The sequence below is a fragment of the Ceratina calcarata genome, unplaced genomic scaffold (assembly GCF_001652005.2).
Source record: "Ceratina calcarata isolate Rehan_Ccalc_2016 unplaced genomic scaffold, ASM165200v1 scaffold25, whole genome shotgun sequence".
In the NCBI taxonomy this organism is placed as follows: domain Eukaryota; kingdom Metazoa; phylum Arthropoda; class Insecta; order Hymenoptera; family Apidae; genus Ceratina; species Ceratina calcarata.
The window spans coordinates 577,366-590,404 of NW_017147017.1; the positions used below are offsets into that span (position 1 = coordinate 577,366).

Here is a 13,039-nt window from a genome sequence, read left to right on the forward strand (position 1 = left end):
ACCTTGCCCTCTGCACCATGCTCTTTACCCCAAGCTGCCATTACAAATGGATCATTTATAGCAACACAAAATATTTCTGATATTCCTTTAGACTTCAATTCTCCTGCTTTTTGTATAAAACCAGGTAGATGAGTCTGCAATATTGAACCTCTTAGCATGTGTACTATTTAATTAAAATGAATGTTTACCTTTGAGCAACCTGGTGTAAAAGCTCCTGGCACTGCAAATACTATAATTTTCTTGCCAGCAGCAATTTTTCCCAGATTCACCTTATTTGCAGGTGAATCTTCGAAAAGATCAACCGTGGGCAACTTATCACCTACCTAAAGCAAAATGTAAATAAAGTGCAAATTGAATCTGATACCATTCAAAATAATTGCGAATTGAATTTAATATGAGGGAAAATACTAAAAATAATTGCAGCGATTAGATTATTCTTGCTCTATTTGATTATTTTGGGGGATGAAAGAAATGTAAAAACTTACGCTGATAACCATGTTTTGTGATGATACACGAAATCCTCTCACAAGACAACTGAGGGACGATCGTGCGTCGACAGAAATTGCGCGATTGATTACTTGATTCATTTATGTCTTATGTCCAACTGTGAAGACTGTAAACCAAATAAGTAACTAAATATTTCTCATGGAACTAAATTGTGGAAAAGTTTATTCTGATCGGAACACTGTTCCTTACACAGCCGGATGCAGCCGGATGAATGCCGTTGCACAACATCTCCAATTTATTACATAAATATAAGTACTTTTTTTGTACTCTCTACGCTGATTTCATCTACGTAGTACACATTGATCAAAAGTATTAATAATGTAGTATCATATCAAAAGTATTAATAATTGACATATAAATATTACATACGTATGTATAGGTATAAAGTTATTCATTTATAATATTTTGCATTACTGTTTAACTTATATGTATTAACATACTGCTTTATAGCTTTTCACTCAAATCGATAGACTTATTCGTTCACTGAATTGATCTAAGAAAATCAATTTTCTGTTTGTTGCAAAAAACAAACATTTTTTTAAATTTCCAACAACGGTTTTGTGAAATTTCATTGAAATCAATTTGCTCCCGGTATGTCGATTCAAATATCTTAATGAAACTTGAAAGGAATTTGCACAGATCTTTGAATATGCATCTAAAATTTCATCCGAATCGTTGTCTTAGATACAGAAACCGAGTTATTCGCAGCAGTATCGAGGAGAGAATTGAATTTCGCGTCCAGTAGGTGCTACCATCCTTGATTCCGTGGAAAGAAGAGGAACTACAATTCGCTTCATTCTCGATAATAGTGCAAAGTGAGACGAGAACAAACTCCATGTATCAAAAAATTTGAGTCTTACCCAAACCTACCTAAAGGTGAAGCTACTTAATCTTACGTTATAATTGAGAAATTATAATTTACCTACCTAAAGTTATAATTGAGAAATCACTATAAGAATGGTTCACTTCAAGATTTTTTCGCTTTCAACCTTTAAACCAAGAAGTTACCTGGATTCCAATGAATGACAATGACCAACTTAAGTTATAAGTTTGTTTACTATATTTTGAATTTTTTACAGATTTTGACTAATTTTTTATGACACTGTATTTTTGTAAGATAATCTTTATTCTGTATATGATCGATCACAAGAAGAAACGACTTTATTCTTCACACATACAATATATAGCGCGAATAATTGATATTTAAAAAATCGATCTCTGCTTCATATCAATACGTGCAAAAGAAATAGATTTTTATCTACTTTGCATCCCTATATTCTTAAATCCCCAGTTGTATTTTTTTAAATCTGGATAAGTTGTGCACTTAAGGGCAGTTAAACCGTAATAAATGCAGAGAATCCTTTACGCAATCCGATTGGCCTCAATCGTAAAAGGAATTATTATGTAATTTTGCGGTGTACTCAGTGGTGACGGTTGAAGTTGGAATATTTCTCATTCCATGAATGCATACGATCACGCGAACCGTATTTTTCTATTTAAACTTATCATTTCTTTTCCATACATAAACAGCAAGTCTCTTGTATCGAGAATTTAGAAGAGCCGCTCTTATTTAGTCTACTAGTAGACTTCTTAGTCTACGGTTTTCTAAAACGTTTACTTGTTACAGATTTCAAATGTGCAAAAAGAGAAGAAGTACATATATATTTCAATTACGTGCATTCAGGAGAGCACGTAGACATGGAACAGTGTTGAATCTCAACGCCTACTTACCGGCACTGACACCGACTCCATCCTCCTTCACCAGCAGGGATCGTATAATTTGTCCCTCGACCGGAAAGTGGGGACGACGCGACCATGGTGGGGACTGGTACTTGATGGGGATATGCTAGGCATGGTCAGCGAAAGCGCATGAGGAGAATAGTAGTGGGGATCAAATATGGGCGAAAAAGAGGGGAGCGAGCCGTGCGGGATAAATTAATACGATCCCTGTTCACCAGGACCAGGATAGTGTCTCCCTTCTCCTGTTGATTTTTACCTCTCTCTCGTCCCTTCTACGTCCTTTCTCACTCCTTTTATGCTCGATTCTGCGCTCGTTCCGTGTTCCGTCGGATCAGTTCCCCTACCTACCGGTGTCCAGTTATGTTGTGCGGAACGTTGCTCGGGCGACAATTCGCGTCCGAAATATTTGTTTCGTAAAATCGTTCGTTAAAACGTTAAAAAGTAATCGTGCATTGTATCAGTACATCGTTAATAACGTGTACAGTGTTAAGAAAATTCGAAACTCTGTCGATTTTTCTCCGATAGCTCCAGTGGGGGACCATTTACAGTATACCCACGCGTGCTTTCAAGTATACAGGTACCAGAATCCTGGTACCTGGCGAACACTTCCGTCGAGGAAACGTGGAAACCTTTCGACGATCATCATTGATGAATAAATATTTCGAACGGATGTCTGGCTGGAAGTTTCAACTGGACAACCTAGGAATGCGGTGCGAGTCATTACTGGAAAATGGACATTAGACAGGTATGTACAACAGGTATAGCGTAATGGGGCCCAATACAGCCATATTGAAAGCGGCCAGTTTCCGAGGTCGGTCGTGAAACAGTTGGAAAAGCGAACATTTTCGAACGGGGATTCGGTTGGTTAGTCACTTCTTTCCTTCGTTTACGGTCCGTGAGAGAGCGGACCCACCTTCTGACAGGTGGAATGCGGGGCCCCAACATAGCCGTGGGGCCCGACAATCGCGATCGCAGCGACGCGAACCGACTCGTTCAGGTATGTGCCTTTGCTTAGCCCGCGACTACTGTCCCTTGCTTTGCTCTTACTACCTCGAGTTTACTGCGCCCGCTTTCATTTTTTTTTTACAAAAACGAGCAGCAGCTAGATCTTAATTATATCGAAGTTTCAACAAATAGATTTTTCGGTGTCTGAAACCGAGTCGGAGTACTTACAGCTTCATGTTCATTATGAAAAACAAATACATCTATACATAGACATTACGTGTACATGGTAAATCAGAAGCCTATGCAACAGGTACAATGATATGTACACATATTACCAAAGCTATACTTATTTCTAGTTTAATATTTGACTAAGAAATGATTATTGCAAATGTGATCTTAATTACGTAACATCTGATTCGGTTTTCCAGTTCTCACGGTCAATGTACAGAGCAATCTCTAACGCGTTAACGTTCAAATACGTCGTAAACCGCTTCTTTAAGAGTGATCTCTACACGCAAAAAGTGTAAATCACGGCAAATCACAGGGATGCAAACAATTTTCTAAACAGCCATCGAGAATATCTCGGGCTCTTCAGAAGCAGCTCTTTTAGAGCTTAATTAAACTTCTGTTGCCTATAATCATCTTCGTGTAGCTGCCAAACGGTCGATGTGAAAGATTTGACTTTCACTCCGTTGCACTACTTTCACCCGAGTTTCTTCGAAATGAAAAATATTACTGCCAATCTCGTCGATATGATTGTTATTAATATGCCATGTAGTAATTGTAACGATTTGACACAATGCTCCTTAATAATGGTTGCTGTGCAAATACATAGGCGGGTACTACATGAAATCTTAATTACACTAAATGCTTCTAGAATGCAAAAATTTTGTTTCCTGCACGCATACCGCGCACATCTTGAATGTACCGGTGTTGATTGCATTTAACCGGTTTTCCATTCACATGAAAGAATTGTGTATCTATAAATATTGAAAGAATGAAGTCGTTTGAATGTGATTTACACTGTCCGCTTTTCACACGTGGATTGCATCGTATGTTTACTCTCCTCTTGCGTAGGTATGTGTACATTTTGTTTAACTGGGAATTTAACCGAGTTAGTCGTTCATATCTTTTACTTTACATATTATATGTTTCTACGTTTTATAAAACAATAGTAGCTCGATACGAGAATTTCGTTTGCACGTACATATTCTTTGTTCTATTTTGTGTAGGTTGTTTTACGCTGACGCATACGATTTATGAAATTTTATTTGCGTTACGCTACGGGCAAACAATACGGCTCGCATTTCGCTTGGATAAATCATGGGCAATATAATTGATTCAACAAGATGAATTATTTTCCAGTTACTCCGACTCGTAAATATTTAAACAATAAATTTCGCGGATTTCTTATTAGTCCTCGTTTGTACTCTGTACAATAAAAATTGAAGGTTGTGCAAACACAATGGGTTATCATAAGATACAGTCCCAGATGTATTCGACTTCTCGACTGTTTATTTTTCGAAAAAAAGAAAAAAGTAGAATCGTGGAGACAACAGTTTACATTTACATAATGCATCCGGCAATTTGTACACATCCGTAATTAAAATGCCCACCATTAAATCATACCAATGGCGAGCTCGTGGATCGTTTGTTAATCGCCAATACTGGACTATAAAATTTCAAATAGAGTCGAACTTCCAGACTTGACGAGTGGAAATTATTTCATCCAATTTGGTATTCTTGGGACTTCTCTGCTTGTAAGTTACGCAATTCGAGAGAAATCTCGGAATACATGGTTACGAGAGATTTACTCTACATCGTACAAGAAGTTTTTCTAAACCACAAGTTCACATGCTTTCGTTGTCGCGTTCAGTAAACTTTCATACTATTTATAAACTTACGTTTCTCGTGAAACATGTTACCTTCGAGGGACACGAACGATCGTCACATGGTTAATCTCGCCTAATATCTATGCGGTGTACGTTGAACGTTGAGAAACGAATTGAAACTAAGGACATAAGATACGTTTCCTGCTTTACGTGACATTGCAATCTGTCATCGGAGACGGACAATTCATGGATGATAAATGGACGGATAGAAACCAGGGACGTCTACTATTGTTTGTAAAATAGAACTCGAAAATACTACTTCTTTAAAATTGACTAAAGTTGAGCGTAGTCATTTAAATTAGATTATTATCAGATAGAGTTATTCGCTGTGCATTTCGCGTTAATCTATTATAGTCGACGATTGTTTATAATCCACCGTATTTACTCGGATCTCGTAAATTGTCGCTAGAGCTCATACGTAAACGTTTGATTCCGCTTTGTCCTATTAGATCAGCATCTCAGTTAAATGAGCCGAAACGTAGATTCCAGGTTCGTGCAGTTCATCGTCAATTAAATTAAGGAGTGCTTCATCCAATTAATCTGTTCTTCTGAGAATGAGAGTTGCACAAACTGTACTTTAAGATACAAATAACTATGATAATTGATAGCTTCAGAATCGCTTTTAGAATTTGAATTCAATAAGATTGAGTCCTTGTCGTTCAGCTTGGATTAATGCTCCGTTCGTATGCAATGAGTTAGAGGACGTCACGCTTCATCTGCGTATTCTAAACTTAGGATACAATTGTAAACGACATTAAACCATTGCTCGCGAATTATTCTCGATCCGGCAATAAATTGAAATGGCAGGATAAGAACCGTTTATATTGTTCATCATGATAGCTTCTCCATCAGGCTTGTATTCCTACGAAGCGTTTATCTAAAAATTCTATTTGAAATTACCGAGAGTCACGAAGACGTTGTTACCTTGACACGATGCGAGTACCACGCCTCTCAGGATGGGCACGCATGGAGTAGGTCGGGGCTCGTTAAAACCTGCTGGTCTCTTTTCTCATTCGTATTCGCGTGAACTTTCATAAATCTCATTCTGCTTTAATCCGCGAACTTCTAGTACACAATAGTATACAATATTTTATAATGGTGGAATGCCTCCGGCTCAAGGCTAAGTCATGATTCAGAGTCATCCGCGAGACCTTCCAATTTGGCTAATCGTCTAACAGGGGTCAACTCGATTACGGGAGGTTAGTCTGACAATTTCTCTTCGCTGTCCGTCCTCACCTTTCATTCTAGAATTTTATACCTCTCTTTATGGTCAAAAGACAGGAAACAAACGTATGAAGTCATATTGTAATATTTCAATTATAGCCTTTAAATACAAGGATAATAAATTGAACTTATACGTAGACATTTAATTGATTATACACTTAATCGTGTTGTCACTAATGCGGAATAGAACAGATAGTACACCTATCCAACCTTATAGATTTTTGCCATTCACATACATTAAATTATTGAAAGAAAGGGGTGGTGACTCCCAATCACAAGCACCTACCCTCAATGGTCAAGGATCGTGAAGTAAAAATACCAAGATTTCTTTATTGATCAAAGTTTGGCCGACTTTTATTCGAATGAAATTGAATCATATTCACATCAGTTAACAGACACATTAAATTATTGAAAGATCAACATACCAGGTTAAGATATAGAGATTCTGAGAGATTTACAAACTGGATAATGATAAACGACTATCATGGAATTTCCGCTTGAGTAACATCTGTACAGTGAAAGTAGCTAAGAATGTAACAAATGGAAGATTAATTTTATCATCGGATTTAGCAAATATTTGTGACGTGAGAATTACTTAATTACATTTAATGATTTGCGTTTTTTAAAGTATAGACTGCGCATTTGTGTATTTATGGAGAAATTGTATATTGCATTTCCTGAATTAACATTACAAGCGTTTTAATCTGTATGGAAACTCGCAGTGTATGTCGCATTATTAAAAATAACGCTACACGGAAGGATTCTTGGAAGTAAGACGAGAATCCTAACGGTTGCACAAGTTTCTAAGAGAACAAAAGATTCTCGTCATCAGATGTGACTAAATGTTTGACGATATACAAGATCCACCTAATCATCTTTAAACAACCGAGCTAATAATTGCAAGCTGTCGTTTTCGTATCACCTGCTATCTGAGTATCTGCTAGTTTAGTATCGTCCAATCTGTTGTGCACAATATATCTAGATAACATTCCTGAAAAAGCAATTATCACCTTATTTCGGAGGAAATATGAAAAGACTAACTCCATTTATGGGAATCTTCTCAATGATTTTTTCAATATAATAAGGGCTAAGATCAAGGGATAGTAAATTGGTTATTTTCAATGAAATGTATTCGCAAGTAGAGAATTATGAGATCAAGATGGTATACATGTTTTGTTATACTATCACAGTCAGACACATACGTATGTGCAGTGAAAATACACGAGCGCAGTACGCAAGACATAGATTGCAAACAGCTGGTTAACCAGACATACACACACAATCCAGTTGATCGGAAAAAACAAGTGTAATTACGCTGTATATTTAATATCAGTCTCTATATTCGTAAACAGAGTTCGATTAACCTTGCCATTCCTGCGGAAATTAATCCTGATTAATAACTTAAATAAAATCCAACGTGATCCTCTTGGCACGTTGCAGCTTCGCCTTTTTTCTCGTATCATTCGTTTCATTATATTTTATAACTTTCATGTAATATGAAATCGTTCGTTGATTTGAATTATTGCTTAGTTCATTTATTATCTACTTCGTGCTTCTTGTAACTGTTAATAACTGCAAGTTCGTATAATTGATTACAAACTCTACTATGTTAGACGTATGAGTGTCAGATTCCTAATCAAAATAGACATTACAGGAAATTGTTTCTCTCGAGCGTTCGTATTTTACGAATGAGTGAAATGAGTTAATTTGTTTCTACTTAGAAATTCAGCCGCGTGTCGTTATCGTTTCTACGCGCAACGCAGTGCAGCGTGTCCTCGCGTGATATTCTGCACGCAGGTCGTTCGTTCCGCGATTTCATGGTTTTGCAATAATACGTGTATTATCGAGCGTGCAGGCGGAACGCGATAAGCATTAGTGACAATCGCATTTGCCGTAATCGAACAGACGTGGAAAGGTTGATGGCTCCGAACCAGGACTGCCAAAACTTTTATTGCGCAACCAAATGCCGACTGATTATTATTACAATTAATTAAATGAGTCACGTTTAATAAACGGAGTCGATCTCGGATGGAAGAAATGCCGCGACGCTTTCACCAAATTACGAATGACGGACGGCGAAAGTTGTTATTTTTTTATGTCGACGTACAAAACTCAGAAGTGTGATGTAACAGGCTTTCTTTCGGGGAATTTCTCAATTTGCATACATACACCGATCGTGATCTCTGCTGAAACACGTGACTATTACTTACAATTAGTCATTCAATCCGATCCTCACTTCCCTATTTATATTGAAATCAAATCAATCAATGATGCAGATTAGGTACTTTCGTGAGAGGCAATTAGAATTAAATAATACATAATGTATTCACCTATACTGTTTCATATTTCGTATATTAATACAATTTACTGACAGGTAAAGACAAACATGTATTGATAAGGCTAGAAGGGTTTAGAAAACTCGGCTGGAGACTTCAGCTTCAGCTTGTATCATTTACTTCGGTCGGATCTCATTCATGCGCCGCGAAAATAGGAAAAAGAGAGAAGATACGGTCTCGGTTCCAGTTCCGCCTCTATTGTGTCTGGCCGCGGATACCCACACGAAGGAAAGATCGCGCAATTTAGCCAGGTGTACGCTACACACAAGAGCAAGGTGGTCGGGCGTCGACCAATCGCGTCGCAGAGTAGTTAGGCGCCGTCTGTGCTCTCAACGCTTACGTCCCGACGACCGGCGCGACCCGCTCAGTTCTTGTACGACCGTCGTGCGTGTTACGTTCGCTCAGTTTCTCGCGTACTCGCTCCCAAAGTGGATGTGTCATCACCAATTGGTGATTGACGGAGCTGCGCTTGTTACCATTCCTGCCCACGCACCAGGTACGAGACTCTTTGACAATTAGCAATAATATGGGTTTCGTTCAATTTTCATGTTTCACTTGAATATCAAACACCTTTCTTATGTTTAACTTATGATCGTAAGACGTCGTACTGCAATGTTTCGTTTTGCAAAAAAAATGTGCAGTCCAGTTAACAGAGAAAGTGAAATCGTGATAGAAAATTCAACGCTTTCAGAGATAACGAGCAATCGGTGCTGCGATAACGGAACAGGCAAATTACGACAAGTTAAGCGGCAATTAAAAGTTATTGATCCGTACAAAAAATATCCGAGATACAGATTTTATGATTCTAATAATAACTCTGGCTGAGCCTAAAATTAGAAATGGCTACAGTATAAACATTGTTTTCTAATTGATCGTCGTGTTTTCGAAAAAACAATCGACATCAATTGATAGAATTGGGATCAATTATAGTAGAAATTAAATGTCTTAAATCGGGACAAAGTTCATTCTAATCGTGGACTTTGATTTTAACCGAATTGCTATTAATAATAGAACTTGTTTCCGATACGGTCAACTAATAACAATCTGATTCAACGCTTTATTGTTTTCTCTTTGTTGTGACGACGTTCTGGTACCACTGAGTTCTGCTGGAAAATTGTAATTTAGTCGTCAGTACCGATACTGCCGGTGTACACGTGTAAATATGTTCGAATCAAGTCATTATACTTATTGTTAAACAGAATACACATCAACTCGTCTGCCTCACGATGAGTTCATAAGTTCCACGTTCGACGTGTTCAGTGGATTAGTTTAAACGATATTTCTTATTTAGTTATTCTGTTTACGTAGGTTTAAACGCGAAAGTTTCGCCCGTTACGAAAATACTGAGCTATTCCGTAATCTTGATTTCTAATTCGAATTTGCGTTACTAAATGAAAACTATATCATTATTTGATAAACGCTTCCTCTTCTTATCTCTTCCTCTAATTTCATGAACATCGTTCGATTGATCAGCGCGAGGTGTTTATTTGTTTCTCGCATAAGTTCTAATAAAATAAATAGTCTTCTTCCAAACTTTCTAACGTGTACGAAATAAGGAGACGGAGTTCGATCAGCTTCGTGTCGCAATACAGCTGCAATAGAAAAGGTAAAAGCTTGTTCGTTTACGAGTCGAAAGTGTAGGTAGAAAAAATTAGATCGTGGCTGTGCGCGTTGAAGCTCGTTTGATTAACGATGTTATGCGGATATGTGTCCCCAGGGAACGAGAAATATCCGCGTTAGGGTCTTCAATTAACCTAAAGAGGGTTACCGTAGATTTTGTTCCAATCTAATAGTTTTATTAGTATCTTCTTTATTTTCAAAACAACTCCAGTTAACAAGAACTGAAAAAGTAAAAGTAGAACAATTTATTGTTTCATATATTTTATCATCAACATTGTGGATATTGAAACTTCGTGTGCTTCATCTATCTGTTACTTTACCTACGTACTACGTATTGATATTCACTTATGATACTTAATAACTTGTTAGGTGCTTGTTCTTCCCGTATCGAACGCTTCATTTCGCAAACGAGTATCGTTGACAGGTTTAGATATCACGCTATAGTCATATAGTTAAACTGTCTTCCAATTCGTAATTCGTGTTTGTTACATCGTACTTTATTTATCCGGAGAACGTTGTAACGTGCCGTTATATCCTGCACCTATAAATATATTTCACGATACACGCGTTCGTTCGCTAATAACGAGCCCTAAACGCTATGATAGATCGTCTAATTGTAACGGTTAGATCGTCGCATAATTCGTTACGCTGCGCAGTTAATGGAAGAATTTTTATGCACCTGTACAAGTATTATAAAAAGTATTGGCGCGGCATTGTAATTATTTCAGCATAAGAAGAATGATTCAAAGTTTCATTCGTATTATGTTACGATATTACAAAAAATTTTTATACAATGTTTTTATGAATTTAATTGTGGGACCACAGAAATTCAATTAATTAATAGCCAGTAGATAATTTGATAGGTCGCTTTACCGATCAATTATTGATTATATAGTTGATATTGATAATAGCTCTATTGTCAGTACAGTTTTTTATATGATTAAAATGAATACTAAGGCCCTGACAAGTGAATTGAAGTGGAATTCGCGGAGGTGAAAACCGTGGCGCTTTTCCGTGGCATACTTCCACGGAAGGAGGAAAGAAAAATGCCCCGGTCGGTGTCGATTCTTCCGGTGGTTCGACGAGTTTCCAACGAGATAACCGTTACGCCGCGAGACCTCCTCACGAAACGCGACGGAAACCGCGAAAAACGCAGCTACGCTCGTAAACTCGTGTTACGGTAGACTGATAACGAGATACAGATGCAACAGTTATGCCGTTTCCCCTGAACGAATTCCAGAAAGTATCGAATCCATTGCTTCTTTCAGTTTTATTAGTAGGCTGCAAATCTTTGAGTAAAGTGAAGTATTTATACCATCAGTTTTATAAATGAAAAATACAGATTTTATAAAATAATTATTGCAATATGTACTTTGCTTTTGGTGCTCTGTACATTTTTATTCAATACGTATATTCGGTTCCGCATAAAATGAAATCCAGTCGTCGTTACATTAATCCGAATTGGATGCAAATATAGCTAGAACACTGTCAATATGGTCTGGAGTCTAGATTCTAGGTAGCGCATTACGCGTAGTGAAACGTGCGTACCGTTAACCAACCGTGCTATGCACGAAACGCAACTTTCTGTCACGCGGTTTCATTTTTATTTTTCCACTATTTCTCCGTAGAATACATTTTTTTCCGACGTGTTTAACAAGTTTTTTTAGCAACTGTACAAGCGTCAGTGTTTAGTCACGTGTTAGATAAACCTTGCCAATCGCTAGTGCAAAGCAATTAAAAAGCTTTTCAAATTCTACAAGTGGCGTGAAACTATGCGATAATTGCTCGGTTAAAATTTTGTAAAATAACGAAGATAACAGTTCCGTACGCGCGAGGTACAAGTTGCAGTAGCCTCGTGAATTGTACGGACTATGCGAGTGAAAACGAACGAAGAATGTTCGACGCCTTCGTTAAATTTACGAGAAACAGTTTAATTAAAAGAGTCGGACGGGATCGGGAGAAGCGATTAACGGCGATTTAGTGAAATGAGTATGAATATAGTTTTTCCGCACGCTAATCTATCGCGGCTTTCCTGTGAACAAAAGAAACTCTCGCTAGATCACACGAGTCATTAACTTTAATCGTAACATATCCTGTCTATACGTTAAAATAAATCCACAGTTAACGATCGTTTAACATTTATCTATGATATCTCTTATATAAAACACATTTTGTTGTCTTCGAATATAAACGAAACTACAGACGCGTATACAAAATTTAAGAAATGGTAGAAAATAATAATTCTGTTGTACGACTAACGAGTATTATTCACACAGCAAACACGTGCATCAGTGACATGTGGAATCATGCGGAAAATATATTGGGGCTGTGACGCCTAATGAATATTTTAATGTTGAACCGGTACAACACCAACTTCGCCGACTACCGATCACTGACGTAGAATGTAACTACGTATTCGGCTCTGCCAATCCGTAATCCGTTGCTCCGTGCCGTTCCCTGAACGGAGCAAAAATTTTATTGAAAACGCATAGCAACGCGTGCCAGTGCAGATTAATATTTTGAACGCGTCACGTCTGCCGTTGACGACAACCCAACGTGCAATGGTTCATTTCGGACCGACAGCAATTTATTTTTATCTCGATCATCTTTATATTTAAGGATGTGTTGGCTATGCAGTCAATCCCAAAAGTTTATGTACCTTAGAAAAACGCATTTCCTATAATTAAAGAGAAATCGGACGTCGGAAGAACAATGCTAATAATAAATAGCTACGTGCTAAAAAGTATAGAAGGAAATATCCAATTAAGTATTGAC

The 13,039-nt window shown here is 37.5% G+C and overlaps 2 protein-coding genes across 3 annotated transcripts in view; one reads left to right on the forward strand and one right to left on the reverse strand.

Annotated features, from left to right (window-relative positions):
- The window catches only part of Prx5 (Peroxiredoxin 5), a 1,954-nt gene extending 1,167 nt beyond the window's left edge, over window positions 1-787 (reverse strand). The window contains exons 1-4 of the mRNA XM_018021244.2: window positions 697-787; window positions 486-613; window positions 189-323; window positions 3-134 (exon numbers count right to left, since the gene is read on the reverse strand). Of these exons, the coding sequence (XP_017876733.1) occupies window positions 3-134; window positions 189-323; window positions 486-587 (369 nt within the window). The 5' untranslated portion in view covers window positions 588-613; window positions 697-787. The remainder of the gene's footprint in view (window positions 1-2; window positions 135-188; window positions 324-485; window positions 614-696) is intronic.
- Window positions 788-2,570: 1,783 nt separating this feature from the next.
- The window catches only part of LOC108623000 (uncharacterized), a 41,306-nt gene continuing 30,837 nt past the window's right edge, over window positions 2,571-13,039 (forward strand). The window contains exon 1 of one of the 2 annotated variants that reach the window (XM_018021230.2): window positions 2,571-2,992. The gene's annotated coding sequence lies outside the window, so the exon portion shown is untranslated. Of the gene's footprint in view, window positions 2,993-8,997; window positions 9,141-13,039 lie in introns of those variants that run through there. The other variant, XM_018021229.2, reaches the window with a different exon arrangement.